We start from the raw sequence: 19425 nt of genomic DNA, 5'->3' as shown, positions 1-19425 counted from the left end.
CATATATGCTGGAACAGTTCACCGTAGACTGTATTTATTTAACTTAATACTAACTTCTGAAAATATTATTTGAGAACAGGAATTTTTAATATTGGTGGTGGGGGGGGGGGGGGGGGGGCACTGATCATCTCACCTAATGACACAAAAATAAATGCACATACATACTTTTGCCATAAAACATTTGCATCATTCAAAACCATTCAGAGCCTGGGTCTCTGCTGCTTTTTCAGTGCCAGAAATTTTTGTGGCATCTCCTCCAGTTACTGACAAATTCCCTTTTGCTGCTGCAGTGTATAAGCTATTCAAGCGACAATCATGCCATTTAAAGAAAACACAAATTAATGTTATCTTTTATTAATCTTTATTAAAATACTGCTGTACACACAAACATTGCAAAAATGTGACAAACAAGAAGGGCATAAAACGTACTGGGATGGTGAAGGAGGATTTTTTGAATGCATGTATGTGTATGTGCCTGGAGTGCGTTCCACTGGAAGCTGGGTACATGATATGAGATTGCCTGTAAAAGGTGTCTATTGATGCGTGTGTGTGTGTGTGTGTGTGTGTGTGTGTGTGTGTGTGTGTGTGTGTGTGTGTATCAGAGAAGGATACAGGCTTGGCACCATGTTCACCAAGTAGTCTACTGATCAGATAAAAAAAAATACATTATTGAACTCACAGCATCCTTTGCCTGCTGTATCCTGCACCCTCTCGGTCCAGTGTGGCACACCCAAATCTGTGCTGCAAGTCCCGCCTGTTCCTTGACTCACGGATTGGGCAGTCACCAATGACAGGTCAGACACATTCAGTCATTGGCATATTCCTGTCAGGGATCGTCCTGAGCGAATTCCAAACTGTTGTCCGGATGTTATCACATAATTTGTAGGTCAAATCATAGCTAAACAAAAACAAAACCAAGAGAAACCAATACAATCCCAACTCGGCCAACCGTCCTGCTGAGACTGGTCCACAGAGACCAAGTGAGGTGGGAAACATCCCATCATGCATCTCTGTACAACAATTTTGTTAAGAATGGGAATGACAGTAACAACACAGTATGATATTCACTATATCCAAACCAATACTGAAGGAGAGCGGGAAAATGAGAACGAATGAGGGAAAAGAATGACGAAACTTGTGATGCTCCACAACAGAGACGTAAGAAAGGGACATTCCACAAAGAGACAGAACTGGTTTCCCTTGCTAGCGTGGTCCAGTTCTTTGGTTCCTATCACGAAAAAAAAAAAAAAAAAAATCATCCTCTCAAAATCTGATTTCAAAAAGCATCCACAAAATGAAATTCTGAAATAAACGACAATTTTACACAGCAAGAGGCGAGAGCACCCCTTTGTCAGCGCCAGCAAACACCGTGAATCCCCGTCGACGGCACGCAACCGGTAACGTTCCCTCCCGCCTCCAATTTGGCCGACTTTTAAAGGAGTCATTACATCAGAGGAGGAGTGGTGGCGCGTTACTAATGCCACACATTCACAAGTGGTCAGTCTCATCAATTTGCCCAACCCAGTGGTTTGTCCCATCAGAGTTGAGGACCCTGCACACATGACCAGTGGTCTGTCCCAATTTGTAGTACCTCATTAAAAAAAAAGGGCGAGGATATGATGTGGGAAAACAGCACTCTGTTTTACACCCATTAATGTGTGAGACCTCGGCCCTCAATGCACCATGTGGGACACGCACGCACAATCACTTAAAAAGGAACTTAAAATGTTTAGTGCATCCTCCAAAGAAAAAAAAAAAGAGAAATAAAAGCAGGAAGTAAAGACTAATTTTTTTGGACATTGTTCCCAAGTCTAAAAAAAAATCATCATCATTATTATCACAGCTCTCAGTTCAGTTCATAATTCTGCAGCTGTTGTTGTGAAAACTAAAAAAAATAAGCTTTAGAAAACAACTTTCTCTGGACAGAACAGTGTATCTGACTGGAGGTGAGCAACCAGCTGGCTCTGCCCTGGTTGTGAGATCATCATTCTGCACCTATGATTCCAGGCTGTAGTGCAATGTGCTCTGTTTCAGGCAGTTCCAGCCCACTCCTGTGGGGATGGATGGGTGTTACAGGGGGGCGTTAGTGGCGGCCTGCAGTTCCTGGAAGGTGCTCTCAAAGCAGCGCTTCAGGTCTGAGTAAGTCACCACAAGCACGCTCTTCTCATCCCGTGACACAAGACTGATCTTCTCCGGTACTCCAGCATCCAACTGACAGAAAAAATAAAGGTAGTTTGAGAGTAGTGAATTCATTAAACCAGCACAGCTGAAGTGAAGATTCACATAAAATGCCACAATTATAGGTCAATGACAAATAAGAGGGTCCATGGTGAAGAATAAGAAAAATATTTAAAAAGTGACAAGAAATGTACTGACTGTATTCATGTTGCTTTTGAAAAACCTTTACATTATTTTCGAGAACATTTTAATTGAAATTGAATAGCTCTAAAAATGTCATGCGGTCTAACAGTCAAATAAAAATAATTTTTACAAATAGCATGAACTATTAATTCATAAATATTGTTTTTGAGTCGCACCACATTTTACGATCTGAAGTAACCTTCCCTTGTCATAAAAAGGTCCAATTGTCCCATATATATATATATATATATATATATATATATATATATATACACACACACACATATATATACACACATATATACACATACATACACACACAAAAAAAATATATATCAGACTGATTTCATTGAACACTTGTTTTTTTCCTATGAATGTTGGTTGTACCCCAGAACTTTAAAAATTTATAAGCAGCTGCTACATTTTTAAATGAGAAATAATTAAAGATTGACAAACTACATAAAGGGATAGTTCACCCCCCCAAAAAAATGTCATGTTCCAAACCTGTATGAGTTTCTTTCTTCTGTTGAACACAAAAGAAGATATTTTAAAGAATATGAAATTCTGTTCAACAGAAAAAAGAAACTCCTCAGGGTGAGTAAATGATGACAGATTTGTCATTTTTGGGTGAACTGTCCCCTACAACAAGTTCTATTATCTAGATTTTTATTTTTTACTTTAATGAAGCTTTTTTTTCTTTATTGATATCAGGATATTTGCATCTCCTTGACATTTTTTACTTGCCACCAGCCCCCTCAAAAAAAAAAAAAAGGTTCAGCAGGTGTATTAAAGTCATTATATATACACACACATTGCATTTTGTAAATAATAAATTTATATATAGTCATTGAACCAACATATAACATGAGCTCCAATTACGCAATCTCACCTTATTGAGACAGGACACGATGTGGCTGAGGTCGATCCAGGGCGTGCCAGTCTCTGTTACCTGGTGGAACAGGTGATCTCTGAAGAGCTTCAGCAGGTAACGGTCACCAGTCTCAGACCATGTTGGGTCCTTCTGGAACCTACAAGAATTAAAATTCAATGTTAAAGTGAACCATTTTGGAAGATTTTTGTAAAAGTTTGCCATTTCAGAAAAGTTTTAAATGAACTCAATATTTTAGTTGTAATAAAAATCCTTACTCTGGTCTCTCGTTGATCGTTCCCAGTTTTGCCAGAAGGCGGAACAATCGCCCATTTTGAACCTCCTGCAAAATAAAAATGCAACACTTTTGAATAACAAAAAATTAGGTTATATTGGGGTTGTGCAAGTGAGACTTGCGAATATGAGAAGGGAACTCATATTTAAACCTCTTTCTGCGTCACATTTGCTCACACACCAAATCCAGCACAGCACTAAACAAATGCAACAGACACGGCACTGTTTAAAAAGGCCATTCTCATTAAGAAAAAGGAGTTAAATGCAACAGTGCATGTTTGTAACAGGGTGGTCAGAAATGTTTTCACACATCGGATATGAGTAAATAAAAGGAGGAAACCCGAAAAAAAGACAGCTGAAACTGTCCAAAATATTATCAGCAATCACACCACCTCCCATCTCTAGTTTGACCTCAAGCACAAACTAGACAATCGCATACTAGGTAAACTAGACAGCCTGGTGTGAAAGGGTGTTTCTTTCCGTTTCCAGCACTGCTATTGAACCTACCGCCTAGTTGTGAGTGAGACGAGCTCAAAAAAAGTAGAGAAACAAAATTACAAATACAGCATGACTAGTGTAGTCCAATTTAAATAAAATTAAAGGGCACTTCGCTGCTGGAAAAATCGGCTTTCAATAAAACTTGGCTGCCTATGCAGTACAAATGCCAAAAACATTCTGAAACTGGTGCTACCCGACTAGAGAAAATATATTCGAGTACCTTGGCCAAGTCCTCCTCAATGACATCATTCCTCATTTGCGAGGCATCAAGTTGAGTGTAAAATCGTGCTCCAATCATGGGCATAATGTCATTGACACTGCGCAGACGGCTCTGTTCTGACAGCAGGTACCTGAATATTGAAACATGACCAAAGAAATGGTGCATTAGTTTGAATGTGGGGCCACATTAATCAGTCTTATTAGAACCACAAACTGCCATGTGTCACAATATAACCACATTGAGAGAATTTTGGCAAAAATGTGTGAGAAAGAGATAGAGGCCCACAGAATGAGGTTCTTGAGGTCAGATGAGTAGTTGATTGACACCAGCTCCATGGCCTTCTGCAGATTCTCTCTCTGAATGCCAGCTAGAGAGTTACAAGCCAAGGCCAACACCACCTTCCCCAGGGAGATAAGATCTGCTTGCTGATGGACACAAAGAGGAACCGCAACTGATGAAACTAAGAGTTTAGACCCAAAGTGTAAAACAAGCACATAGAACAAACTATTTTTTTATACTCCACAACAATGACAATTTGGCTTTGCCATCAGAGGAATAAATTACATTCTAAAAAATATTATTAGAGACTTCTTTCTATATAATAACAAAAAAAATCTCAATGACCAAAAACATTTGAACGACAGTTTATGTAACAAAACATGATTAAATACAGATACGCAGTCAAGAAATGTATGTGATGGGCATAACACTATGTTTGGGTGCATGTTTGGAGATGTGCAGTACCTGGTACTGGGGCATCAGCGCCAGGTGGTTGGTCTGACTATTGTCAAATGTTAAGACATCAAACATTCCTACACAGTTGACTCGTAACCTACAGAGAAACAATTACATTTAGCAATGTTTGTGTTTGCATGTTTTTATTTGTGCAAACTCTGCTCAGAGAAGCATATTAACAGATAGTGTGTGATTAAGGAAATGCAAAAACAAGTAAACGTTAAAAGTTAACTTCTCCATTCACTATTTATGGATAGCAAATAGGGGCCCCAAAGAACACTGACAGATCTGTGGTTTGACTGTCCTTAAAGCAACACCACCTCTGCGGTCACCCTACAGGTTGGAAGTGGAATTGTCCATTACCGCTGTCGTAAATAATTTAGCTTACCGCAGCCTACTGTCGCACACGCACGCTCACTGTTTATCCAGCACTGGCTTTGGAATCAACAATGGCCACAGACAAGGTAGAGTATGATGCATGATTTTATGAAAGACATCACAAACGAAGAAAAACGATGTATGCCGTAAAGCAGTCGAATTTTGTAGTTCTTTTTGTGCTCCGGTTACTACCCGAAACCCGAAGTTATATAGTGCCAGTAAAAGCGACACAGACCACATCAGGCTATGGCAGACGTGTCATTTAACCTATTGTAAGTCGATGTACCATCACAAGGGTCTTGGAAATATATTATGAAGGTTGAAAAACTACATAGTGTTACTTTAATTTCATAAGTCTTATAAAGAAGAGTTAATATAGTTCATTAACCAGATATTGTTATTGTAAAAACAAAAAATATTTTGCTCCAAAAGATTGGATCTTGGTGGACTAAAACAAACAAACTGTCCAACGCTATAAGATAAATATGCTAGGACAACAGCCAGACACCTCTTAGAGGGCAAGACGACATCTAGTAACAACCCTGGGAAGGCCAGGACTTCACATACAGTTTCTGCCCTTCACCCATTTAGATGTTGGCCTGTGACTGCCATAAAAATTCTTAAGGACCTACGGATGCAGCAGCAGCAGCGAGTGAAACAAAGAGAAACCAAAATGATCCATCCAAATCCATTCTTAACTGTTTTAAAACCTTAAAACTGATGTAAACAATACACATTTCATACTTATCCAGATAAATAAGTATTTTCAGTGCCAGCTGTTTGTAATGCAACATCTTACACAATTCCAGCTGTTAATGTACAAATTACTGAATGCATGAAATTTTAATCTTTTCCCATCTTGTTTGAACTATTTGCTTAGAATATTGCCAAAGGTATTCTGGTGGTGGTTCGGAAAGTGAGAAATGCATTGTTAAAACTTTAAAGACACTTGAAAGACTTCTAACTGTGTGTTTTAGGCAAATGAGTTCAACAGGGGAAAGGTTGCGCCCCACTGTGTAATCTCATGGATCTTCGTGTTCAAGGCTGTTGAAACAGATTCCGACTCCTTCACCGCATTGTCACCCACAACCAGTGGAAGAAGTCAACGCAATCTGACTGCTCACTCGACCAAGTGGAATGTAAATATCACTTTACCAAACCTCTTTCCAGAGACCATGGCATTGTTGCATATTGTCAGTAGAAAATGTAAAAAATGTGACTCTTTGAGCGGAAATCGTAAACACCTCTGATTGCCTATTGTACTCACACACTCATTGGATTTGTCTGTGATTGACTACAATGATCAACGCACGGGAGCGTTTGAGAGCACACGGAAGTGTTTAAAAAAACAGGAGCGGGAGTGTTTTAAAGCACAAGCAGGCGTCTATTAGCGGACCGCTCTCCTGATAGACGCCTACTTTCAAACGCTCCCGTCTGCATCTGTGTAAGTGCTCAGTGAAGAGTGTCATTGATGTATATTTACAACATGTTTTTGAAGCACTGATCATTGTAGCCAATCACAGACATTTCCGATGAGCGCGTGAGTACAATAGGCAATCAGAGGTGTTTACGATTCCGCTCAACAGCGCTCAAAGCGTCACATTTTTTAAATTTCAGTACAGATTGGTACCGAATTCGGTACTTTTTGACAACTCTAAGAGGTACAGAGGTAAATAACTGATGCTAGTTAATAAATAATCTTTCATTTATCTGTTTGATACATAATAAGATTCTTCGCTTTATTTCTTTCAGAGAAACAACAGTTTATTTTTCGATGAGATAACAACTCTTCCATAGCCACACTCAACTTAATCACATGTATTTTATGCATCTTATGCACTTTATTCCTTTATCATTCATGGTATTCATTTGGTAGTAGTGCTAGTTATTCTTGTTTATCTTTTGTTAATAAAATGTATTTTATTACACTTGTGTCTTCTTTGTGATTATAATACAGAAGAGGAACTACAAGTTTGTAATCTCACCAATCTTTCAGATAAATCAGCTGACTAACTCGCTCCATTTTAAATTAATTCTAAATGATTGAACAGCCTCCTGTTGGGAGTGTTCTCCAACTACCAAGGTAAAAGACCTTGACTGATGCCCCAAACTAAGGGAGGGCAAAGGTGGTCATCTGATGTACTCATAACCACACCTTAAGTGACGTGTGATCCAAAAATCACATCATCGGTGATGTGAGTACCAATCACTACATTACTTAGCGTCCTTGGATAGGCGCAAGTAAAATCACTACAATATATTAACATAGTAAATCCTTTAAATATTTGCTAAACAACTGCCAAACATTGTGTTTGAAATTATTTAAAATCAGCATTCAACTGATGTCCAGCAGTTACATGAATATAGTTCTGGTTTGAGTAATATGTACCGTGTCTTTCCAGTGATCAGGATCTTACTAGGGTCCATGACCCTGCAGGCCAGTCCAGCTGTGTGAATGGTGCGCAGTGCCGAGCTCAGCTGGACGATATAGGCCCAAATCAGAGACTCCGGTAACAGGCCCGCATGTTGCCGTGGAGGAGGGAGCTCATGCTGCCCTAATCAAAAAATAAATGAATAAATAAAATTTAAATAATTAAAATTAATTATAAAAAATGTTGGCGGGGTAACGCATTACAAGCAATGCAAAATCAGATGAATTTTTTCAAGTAACGAGTAAAGTAATGCATTCATTTTAAATTTACAAAAAAATATCTGAGTTACTTTTTCAAATAAGTAACGCAAGTTACTTTGATTTTGCATTTATTGACTGACAGCTCTCCTGTTTCCATGTAGAGAGTAATCGAAATAAAATGCAGAGGCGTTGTGTGCGCGCTGTGTAAACATGATGCTTATTGTAGTTCTAGACTAAATGTGATCATGCATTTATACTCATCTCACTTGCACAAAAACAGATTCAGTGTTCCTAAAAAGGATTAAAAACAGTGAAACAAACTCAGAATATTTTGCAAACCTGTAATAATTATGTTAAATAATACAAATATACTTTATGCATTTAATCTCACTTTATTAACCAATGTCTTTGCAGCTGATCTTCGATGATCTAATTCAACCATAACACAGAGCAAAAATGACTTAAGTTTATATAAACATCACATTTGCATTTAATTTATATTTTTTTATTGCTGAAGTGAGAGTGCTAAACTTCTCCATCCTATTCTTCTGCAATCCAGAATGGCAGCACAGCTGTAAAATTAGTTTGAGCTGCGTCCTCTACTGTACAGGTGTGAAAAACAAGCCCAGCCCAGGTGAGAAAAAGTATTGCAAAAGTATTTACGCATTAAGGTCCATATGAAGTAACCAAGTAACGCAAATAGTAACTTTTTAGTGAAGTAACGCAATATTGTAACATTTAAACGTAACTATCACCAACACTAATTATAAATACATAATTAAAAATGTACATTGGAACTACCAACACATTGAACGAGTGTCTAAACCCTTTTATCGTATGGTAGCTGACAAATAAACATACGCAATAAAACTTTTTCAGCACCAAAGTTTTAGATAAAAGTTTTATTTCAACATATACACAAGTAAGTGTATATTTTTAGATGTTGTGACTGGTTTTAACCTGATAAGCACGTGTTTCATGGTTTGAAGCTGCACTGTAGTTAATGCAGCCGTATGCGCTGCAGCTGTTTATAGCTAAACGTCATCCCTGGGTTTTGCTTCCTCTGCCATTCTTGAGCTTGCAGGTACTGAACCTACCTGAGAAAGGATCGGTTTCAACCACTCCTTCCTCTTTCCTCACAACATGTTCACAAAGACGCAACTGCCACTAGACATTTGACATACTCTGCAAATAACGGCTGTATCCTCACACACACAAAAACAGAATCTTCTGAGCAGAAAAAAAAAAAAAAAAAACTCACCCCACTTTCTTTTTGTGAAGTAAGAATCCGCTGCCGGATCATTGAAGTGCCTGCTGAACATGGTCTCCGCCCCCGCATGGAAGTCATAGGAGAACACCAGTGCTGTGGAGGGCAGACGTGATTTCATATATAAAAAATCTCTAAAAGGATCAATGACAATTTTGTTTAAAGCACATATGGTTTCATATAGTTTTAAAAAACTTTATAATATTTTCTCAAGTATTATTATTGACAAACAATTAATTTGCATGAATACATGTATAAATATTTGTGTTATATAAATTTAAAGGTGGGGTATGATTCTCTTTTTTGTCCATTTTTTCAAAATATCTTGAAATCCTATTCCTAACCCACTTATAGCCACTGAGTTAGAAGAACTGAAATGAAAATGGATTTAAATGGATTTAAATTTAATTGAAATGAATATTAAGCAAATCTGTGGAACGGGCAGGACTCGAAAAACTCCAGCCAATCATTTCCAAGACCACCTAGAATCATTGGACAGTAAGTTCATCAATCAAATGGTCGTACCACACACCCCTCCCCCCAGCGCGCGTGACCCCCTTCGTGCGCATACTCAAAGCTCGTGACACATGCGCATCTCGTCAGTAAAGCCGGTTCCATGATTAGTAGTAAATCGTCATTACAATCTCTTGCGCATCTGAGTTTTCTCTCGTGCATGATTGCGGGTCCATGTTCTTCGAATGGGTGGAGTCAGGGCCAGCATTGGAGGAAAGAAGGTAGGATCATTGAATTGTGTATTTTCAAAATCTGCCGGTCATTTTCCAAATCACATACCCCACCGTTAAGAGATGTGTCAAACTACCTATGATTTATTTTTCTTTATTACAAAACATCAGAACAGATCAGAATTTTAATTAATTCATTAAGAACGCCTCACACCAAGACAACGTATGGGTGAATTGCATTTTTAATGTATTTTTTTAAATAAAAATGAGCATCACTTCATTGACATTAAGTGGAGAAACCAAAAGCTGTTCTGCACAATAGTTTGGATACGCAAATGCCCAGTCATATAAAAAGCAAAGTATTCGTACAGTGGTCTCCAAACGCTTTGGTGGTGAAGACCTCTCGGAGGGTCACAGTATTGGAGTGCTGAATCTTCTTCCACATGTCTACCAACATCATACACTTGGTGTTGACCAGCCTGAAGCCTGTGAATGCATAAAAGTAATTTCCAAAGTTACACGCGAGTACTTAACAAAACAAGTAGGCTACCACTGCTTTCTTTACCACTCCCTTGTGCTATCATTGCTTTCTTTATTGTTTTGGTTCTCAGATTTTGGTTAGTAGGGGTGTAAATCGGAGCCTTCATGACGATTCGATACTGATTTCTTAAGCCAACGGTTCGATTATTTTCGATACTTCAGAATTCCCCGCGATAAGATTCGATACGATTCAATACTAGATATTTTTACATGATATCTATTAAGTTTCAAATAAATCAACAAAATGTTTTATAATTTGCCTTTTATTGAGAATACAGAAACGGTATTCCATTCACATAATGTGTATGTTGTGCTCAATGCACTGCAAATAGAACAGCAAATATAACAGTTACTGCATGATGCAATACAAAACTTGATTCTATCGAATCCTGATGCGTTTCCGTGCATCTTACGTCATCGCAAACGTGCACGACGCATGATAGAAAACAGAACGCGGGTCAATATATTGTGTTTTTTTTATTAATTTGGTGCTATTATGCACAGCTGAGTGAACAACACCGGTTTACTGTGTGTCGCATTTGGCTTTTTGCTGATTGCAAACGCAGGAGACAGTGGATTTCCATTAATTTGTTGACCTAAGTCCACGCTCTATGGGTGTGCATAGACTGCAGACTTACTCTCGCTCTTATCCAAGGTAAATTATCAACACTATCATCCCTTACATGTGTTTTATTTAACTAAATACATCATAATAAGCTAAAAAAGCATGCGCAGGTCACTTTACTTCCTGAACAAGTACGCACCCAAGTCCGTGATGCTTTCACATTCACGCGAACTGCGGCATGGTTCGAGTGCAACCGAACTCAGCGCACCTCCTCCAGGCAGCCTCGGGTTCGGGACCCCAGTGCGCACCCGGGTCCGCATGACAGCGTTCACATTAGCGATTTTTCATGCGAACCGTGCCCCGTTCCGTACTAAACTACCAGTGTGAAAGCACCCTAGACTTTTCAAGTAAGCCAACTTAAGTAGCCTTTTGTGCAAGTTAGCGCCTATTTGTTTACGCTAGTAACTGCTGGCTAGGAATTCGCCGACTAAGTGACTGAGGGGTGCTTTCACACTGGCAGTTTAGTTCGGTGGCTTACTAACGTTAGCCCAGTGCATAACAATCGTTTGTACGTATATGTCGGAGCGGATGCTGAAAATAGACAGGCGGCAAAACAAACACATTAATCGACACTCTTGCGGACTCTTGCGGATGCATCGAATCGTCGGCTGTATAATCGATGCACCGATACGAATCAATTAATATTTACACCCCTATTTGTTAGATATATTAAGTCTCAATATTTTTACGACCAAGTACTTTAAAAACATTCTGAAATTGTTTTCATTGTAGATAAAACACTTAATGCCTCACCATGTATCCTCCTGAGGCAGTAAGGCAGGTCATCTTTGCTGTTGACTGCCTTGTAACAGGAAGTGATGTAACTGAAATTGCTGGTTTTCTGAAGACGGTTGGGTGGGGGAAGGGGTTCCAGGGGAAAGAGGCTGTGGTAACTGTCTACCTCAGATGGCACTCCTAAAGGGGAGATGGAACAGCTGACTTCAACATACAACACACCTGTACTCACATACTGCTAACTTCATACTATTCAAACATACTGAAAAAAAACCCAAGGATTTTATGTGGATATGGGCATAGATATGGATGACACAGGTGGATAACCATATAGATACTTTTCAAAACAATCAAAATAAAGACCGACAGACAAAGTATGTGGTTTTCTCCTCAGACAGCAGGTGAATCCAGATGCGCGGACCACAAAACAGACATTATAACTGAACAGTTGCTACGTTGTCCATTAAAACAATAACGATGTTAACATATCATGCCAACACAAGTCAAACCACATCCTTACCAGTGTTCTCAGACTGATCTATCTGTGCCATCGTTATCAAATGCCTGTTAATCAGCTCCTACAAAAAAAAAGACAAACATAGGTGTTACAATAAATAAGTGAAAAAAAATGCAAACAAATCACCAACTTCTAGACAACACTGGCTAACACATGAGGGCAAAAACGGCAGATTACCTGTCGGAGTTCGTCAGCCATAAAGAAGGATGGCGCGTTGGCTTTTGGCTGCATGTATGCCACATGAGGTGCCGTTTGTGGATACATGTGATACGTAGGGAACACCTGAGAATTAAAAAAAAATTCAGGTAAATCAGGTAAAGACAATAATAGTGCACAGCAAACTCCCGATTTACGTGGACCATACCATTCCAGCCAAGGGAGCAGGGGTGTTATCGGTATAGAAGTAGGTTGTCCCGCCTACAGTCTCCTTTTGAATTACATGGGCTCCACCTCCTGGGTCAGACGCAGTGGTGGGCACCATGTAATTAGCTGGGTTGGGGTTGGGGTTGGGTGTATGGCTGCGCCGCCGCGGTGCTGGGGAGGTGTGAGGGGTGATTTTGGGGGAGTGGAGAGGCGATGACCCAGCAGAGAGGGACATACCTGTCCAAGAAACCACACATTGAAGCCTGATTAAAAACAGATTCACAAAAAGAAGACCACAACCTAACCTAAAAGATTATACACATTAAAAGACTGAATAGAAATACAAAACATAAGATAAGACGCATTTAGCAAGACAAAAACAGAAATAAATAAATAAATAAATGTCAGAACACTGGGTGGGACTTTTTGGTAGAGTCACTGACCAGGTGCAAGAGCAGCCGCCGTGGAGCTGCTCAAGCCAGGATGAGGGAAGATGGGGGAGGCGAATGCTGGCACGTTTGACTGAGATATGGAGGCCATTCGTGGGGCCCCTTTAGGGACGAATTCACTAGCTGTGGGGTTAGGAGCCTGCAAAAGAACCACAGATATAAATAGAACTGTAATGGTTTCACTCCAACAACTTCAAGAAAGTTTTTCCCACGTTAGGGACGTGCAATGTAACATTTTTTTCAAAATCAAACTAATGTCTTTAGGAACTCCTGTATAATTAGGCTGGTTTCTGACTCATAACTAATCAGTTTTCAAACTGGGTTCAGGTTATTTATTTATAATAAAAAAATGAAATTGCAATAAATAAATAAATGGATTAAAATAAAAAAAATAATAATTATATATTAATAATAATTTATTAAAATAACAATAGAAACTAAATCTTTTTTTTTTTTATGTTTTACACATTTATAATATATATATATATATTTTTTTATATTAATTGAGTCTTTTTACATAATGCATAGACTGCCTTTTAAAATTTAGGATGAGGGTCCCTCGCATGAGTATTATAATATTTTGGGCAACTTAAAGATTGAACACCATTTCTTAGGGGGTGTTTTCATTAGGGGACGGGTGGCGTGGTTGAGGGGTAGGGACGTGGTTGGGGTGAATGCATCAAAAAATACTTGACAAATGCATTCACAACCTTGCAACTATGTTATTGTACTTTAATACATAAAGTAATACATCCTTTACATTCAACGTTTGGCCCGCAACAATAGAATAATATATATATAAAAAAATTGTTTAGCTTTTTACACATTTTACATGACACCATTTCTTTTCATGGCCATAGGTTAAAATAAAAAAAATCTACTAAACTATTTCAGTAAAAAATAATTTCAATCCTCCTGATTGTATACTTTCCTTATATGCTTATAAGTCGCTATAGCACCTTTATTTGACACTGAGACGTACGTGCCAGCTTTGCAGGTCATGCATTCTGCTTTACACGGATCCTGACCGAAACAGTCTTCGGTCATTTTTTTTTTATGCTGTTCAGGAGCCATGTGCTACTGTTGATAAGCAAGAGCTGCTCTGGCTCTGTCTCTTGTAGTGCTGAGGGTAATGACTGAGATGCAGTTTGACCAATGCTTGTGTTACTACATACATGATGACTGACCAATGGTGGCGTGCGAGAAGGCGGGACCTAAAGCAATGCAAAAACGGCGACTGTAGAAAGCAAAAGCCAAATCCCGGACATTTTGGTTGATTTAGAAATCCTGGCCGGACGCATCTTTTTAGGTCCAAAAAGAGGACATGTTCGGGAAAAAGGTGACATGGTCACCCTAGTTTACATTATCTGGTTGTTTTTGAATGCAAGAACACATCTTGAGTGGAACAGAGCACAAGGGTCTGGAGACATGTTTTTACCTTGACATCATCTTAAAATGCAATGTCAGACACAATTTAATGGCAAATCATGTCTGTCTAAATGTATGTGGCTGTAGCATGACTGCATTAACCCTCGGACTCGAGTTGCCATAAAAAAAAACAATTTATTTCACTATAGAATTTAAAAGGGCAGGCTTTAAGGTAGCCAATGACGTGCTGTTTTTAAGTCAAATGACATGTGAATGTCCCTCCAAAACTGTCTTTCCCACTGTCACCCTCACATGGAAGACACCTGTTGAAGTGCTCCAGAAATTGCTCTATCAACCTCATTTCTAAACATCTCTTCTCAAGGTTTTTTAATATAATTGCAGTTATTTATTTATTTATTGTAGTATAGTTGTATTTATGTATAAATAACAAAATGATTTCTTCTTTTCAGAAAATGAATACAGCAATATTTTATCGAAAGGGCAATAAGAAGAGTGCAGAGTTAGCTCTTCCATGTAATAAGAGTGAGGATGAGTTAGCCAAATGACAGGGAATGATAGGGATCTACTTCTTTTTGGTTTGCATGAGTTCCAAGTGTATCAATCTATCAATTTCTTAAAGAAATATGCATTTAAAAAGAAAAGAAAATCATAATTTTATAGAAAAACTACTTTTTTGACCATTTTCCATTGTGGTATACCATAGAGGGTTAATGCTGAGGAATTTGAATACAAAACTTGTTGTTTTTCCTGTGCAAACTGACAAAGCTATAACACAAAATACTGTGAGAGTATAATTATCCAAGTACTTCTACTGTTTATTTTAAGTTACTAATCAACAAGTCAGTTGTATGACTAGTCGGACTCAAAATTTATGTAGCATGAAAATGTTTTATTTTCTTAAGCCTTCTCAAAAGTTAAAAATACAGGTGATTCTTGCATCAAAAAAATACCCAGTCACAATATTAACAGCAAAACTGACATATTAAACACTCACTTTTCTCCTTTGTGATATGCTCAAAGCACCAAAATCACTGAAGAGAGATGATGTTGGGGAATTTACTGGATCTAAAAAGTGGAGTGGATGCATAAAAAATAGTTTTTTAAATCTTACCACAACAGCTTAATTGCCAAAACAAAAATTTCAAACAACTTTTATCACACCATGTGTGCTGTGGCTGAAGCTCTTGGCATCGTTCAGCAGACTTGGAGAACTGCTACTGCTGGTCATCCTCTGAAAACACAAGAAATCATCAAAATGTGAAGTGTCCTTTTGTTCACACAGCTCGCATTCCGGGACTGATCCCGGCAATGTTACTAGGTCCCCAACCCGGCATCGATCCCGGGATCAATCCCGGGTCGTGCTTGCGTTCACACAGAAGGCGGTCTGGCAATTTTCCGGGATCAACGCGCTGTGTGAAAGAGGCTATATATTGGTTTCCTATCACCACACACAGTCAGTAGTGGTTTAAGTTACCTGCATCATTGAATATTTGGACTCTGCTGGGCCTCCAAACCCATTAACTCCAATAAAAGTGCTGCTGAAGTATGAATTGGTCAGGCTGGCATCATTCAGAGCACCTCCCTCCATCCCAGGGACTGCAATAAAGAAAAAAGGTATGTGAACCCTTTGTGTTTACAACATCTTACTCAAAGTCCTATGTAAAACTTTTTCAAACTAAATAAATAATTTAAAATATTGGTAGCTTCGGTATATATTTTAAGTGTTTAAAAAGATTACTGTGCTCTCCTAAAAGCAAGTTCCATAGAATTTCTCCTGGATACACAAAAAAAGGTGCCGCTGGAAATAATTTCTTACTTTACTGTGAAAATGTACTCAGACACAAGCAAATCATATAAAGTGCCATCAAAACACTGGCGAACAAAATGCTTGCTATTATATATTACAAAATATTTCAATCTTGCATGTGGACAATGGTAGGTTCCTTCCTATGGCAAACCATTTAACATTTATCCCTTAAAACTAAGGCTGGCCCCTAATAGTTGAGGAGAAGAGACTTGGTCAGCAAAGGAAAATGAAGACCTACACCAGAGATTAATTTGGTGCAGAAAGCCAAAGCTTTTGAAAGCATTTAAACACCAGCAATTATAAGTGATACATCTGGATGACAGCATCAACCAAGAAGGAATAGTTTGCTGCTTGGGTAAGTTATTTAAAATCTAATATGTCACGTGTTAACTGATTTTGTTCTGCCACTTTTTGTAAACCTTTATTTCAGAAAACAGTCATTTTGCAGAATTACTGGTCAGTCTGTAAAATTTACCAACTCAGCGACCACTATGCACATTTGATGTAATTCTGCATTATAGTTAAATTTTTCCTCAATGAAGTAATTACGATCGGTTACATACATTTAATTGGCTGCTGTGCCAGTCTAATAATAGTATTTATTGTCAACATGGCTTGTTCGTGGTGGTGGATTTCAAAATGCCACGATCATTGTTCACTGTCTATGAAACAGAAGTGTCAGTCAACAGTCGCTAATTTGCTTTGATCTGAGTGCTGTCCTGATGTGCCGGCATACATTAAATTTTGTTGGGTTTGTGTCATACGTTTTGAAAACAGGCCAGGTGTCACCATATTCCGCTGAAATGCACACCCCGATTGTGTAACGATGCTATTTGTAATGAGAATTTGCATTTTGTTTTATTTTGGCAACAACTCTCAAACTCACTGTCCTGATTGCTTGTTGCCGTTCTTGTCAAAGGTAACTTATGAAGATGCAGTGCTATAAAATTTAAGATAAGCTTGTTATATAATAGTTTATTTATTTTGTATTTCAAATGCTTATTACTATAGTTTAGCATTTCTCCCCTGACTAATCATGGCTTTAATGAACGACTAGGCTAACAGTTGACTAGGAAAATCTTTAGTTGGTGGGACAGCCCAACTTAAAACTAACAGAAAAACCCTGGTAGTAGTGTCTAATAATGACTATTTACATGTGAAACGGTTAAAAAAAACAGTAATAAAAAATTAGATTACTGGAGTACTACAAGATAACGAAATACTGGTTTGTTTTAAAGGAATAGTCTAATTGTAAAAATGGCTTGCCATACCTTCCAGTTTTTATAAAACTACACAAATTATTCATTTAAAAAAAAAAACATTTTGGATACAGCGAAAACAGCACAGATCATTAACTAAACGCTTTTGCGTTGTTTGCTCAATTATTTTCGTCGTTCGTTTAAAAGTGTCTGCGCGCTGTGGAGTAACATGTTGAATTTCCCGTGCTGTTTTGGTAGCGAGAGGTAGGCCCGCGTTAAATCCACGGCCTCGATTTAGACAAAAGCCGCCGTGTAGTAACAACAACAGAGAACAGTATACACTAGGCCTCAGTGCAAACTTACTGGACAACAGCTGTCCCTCCAGAGCTGTTCCCGCGGGACCGAGAGAATCGTTCTTTTTGGGTACGTTCGCAGGAGCGCCACTGGCCGCACTCCCTCCAAGCACGTATCCCGCCGCCGTCACTGCTCCACCAGCCAGAGATAAAGACACGGGGCTTCCTCCTCCTCCTCCTCCTCCTCCAGCACCTGTACTACCACCGTGCAGAGAAAGGCTCGCCATAGACGGGTCCTCGTGCAGAAACTGGCATTCATCTCCGTAAAAACAAGTCTTGTCTTTCGCGTAATAACGACAGAATTTAACTTTCACACCCGGTATTCCGACACCCCCGAGCGGAGCAGCTGAAGCTGGGAGTCCACTGTTCATGGCACCGCTGCTGCTCCCGCCGGAAGAGACTTGCACATAGAGCGAAGTTTAGCAGCAGTATATTCTAAAACACTTGAAAAACAACGAGCACCTTACTGGACGTTTAGCAATAAAATCAGCCTCCTCGTCGAGCCAGATCATTAGTCATAAAGAGGCATACTTTTGTTGCCATGCACTGATACTCGTTGTCGGGGTCCATAGCTGGCCTACTAGTCCATCAGCCTGGCGTTTGGCTGAGATCATGCTGTTGTTGTTGTCTTCTGTCTACACTTGTTCAGCTAAGCGCTAATAGCTCTGCTGTGCATGCTGGGTACAACCAGGACTGCAGTTCACATAAGGAGTCAGCAGGGGATTGATTCAAATCATAAAGCACTTATTACAATCATTGATAATATATTGACATTTAGCCTACCTTTAGAGTGTTGATGTTGCATTTTGAGCCTGAGTGTTTAAAGCAGAGAATTTTACTTTGCACTTTTCTTTTCTTTTAACTCAAGAAAAAAAAAAGAAAAGAAAAAAAAAAATATATATATATGGTATTTGTATCTATTTGATTTTAATAGGCCTAAATAATTATTTATCTTCATACATGTTTTTATATGATTAATTATTATTATTATTATGCAACCAATGAAATATGAAATTTATCTAATATCATTAATTCTTATAAACACTGTTCATTAACTTTTAGTTTCCCTAGAATAAATTATATTTATAGGTTTATTGCATCTGCTTAGTTAAATTTTACTAGCCTATATTTAAGAGAGTTGTAATGTTAAATCCCTCTATTTTAAGATTAAGTGCTTAACGATAGAGAATTTTCCTTTGCACTTTATATCCTCTCTCTCTCTCTCTCTCTCTCTCTCTCTCTCTATCTCTCTCTCTCTCTTTCAATTCAATTCAATTCAGTTATTCAATTCAATTAAAATTAGCTTTATTGGCATGCATGACAAATTGTACATTGTATCGCCAAAGCATTTAAATGAGCAGAAAAAATGAGACAAATGAGAGCGAATTGAGTGATGAAAAATGTAGAAAAAAACAGAACAAATGTAGCTAGTGTGTGTGTGTGTGTGTGTGTGTGTGTGTGTGTGTGTGTGTGTGTGTGTGTGTGTGTGTGTGTGTGTGTGTGTGTGTGTGT

General features: G+C 38.5%; 1 protein-coding gene across 1 annotated transcript; it reads right to left on the bottom strand.

Moving 5' to 3' along the window:
- Nucleotides 1-344: 344 nt before the first annotated feature.
- On the bottom strand, nucleotides 345-18605 carry pan3 (poly(A) specific ribonuclease subunit PAN3). The gene is made up of 18 exons (XM_077244697.1): nucleotides 17924-18605; nucleotides 16029-16150; nucleotides 15716-15785; nucleotides 15549-15619; nucleotides 13160-13304; nucleotides 12718-12953; nucleotides 12531-12635; nucleotides 12357-12414; nucleotides 11855-12016; nucleotides 10306-10422; nucleotides 9248-9349; nucleotides 7744-7909; nucleotides 4986-5073; nucleotides 4527-4666; nucleotides 4242-4371; nucleotides 3508-3572; nucleotides 3251-3389; nucleotides 345-2211 (listed from the first exon to the last, which is right to left on the bottom strand). Exons 1-18 carry the CDS (start codon nucleotides 18282-18284, stop codon nucleotides 2071-2073), a joined length of 2418 nt encoding a protein of 805 aa, XP_077100812.1. The 5' UTR covers nucleotides 18285-18605; the 3' UTR covers nucleotides 345-2070.
- Between the last annotated feature and the right edge of the window lie 820 nt (nucleotides 18606-19425).

The sequence above is a fragment of the Siphateles boraxobius genome, unplaced genomic scaffold, assembly GCF_051911475.1.
Source record: "Siphateles boraxobius isolate OS27281-9 unplaced genomic scaffold, OSU_SipBor_1 26, whole genome shotgun sequence".
Lineage (NCBI taxonomy): Eukaryota > Metazoa > Chordata > Actinopteri > Cypriniformes > Leuciscidae > Siphateles > Siphateles boraxobius.
The sequence above is the reverse complement of the archived record's forward strand: the minus strand, read 5'-3'. Positions and strand labels throughout refer to the sequence as shown.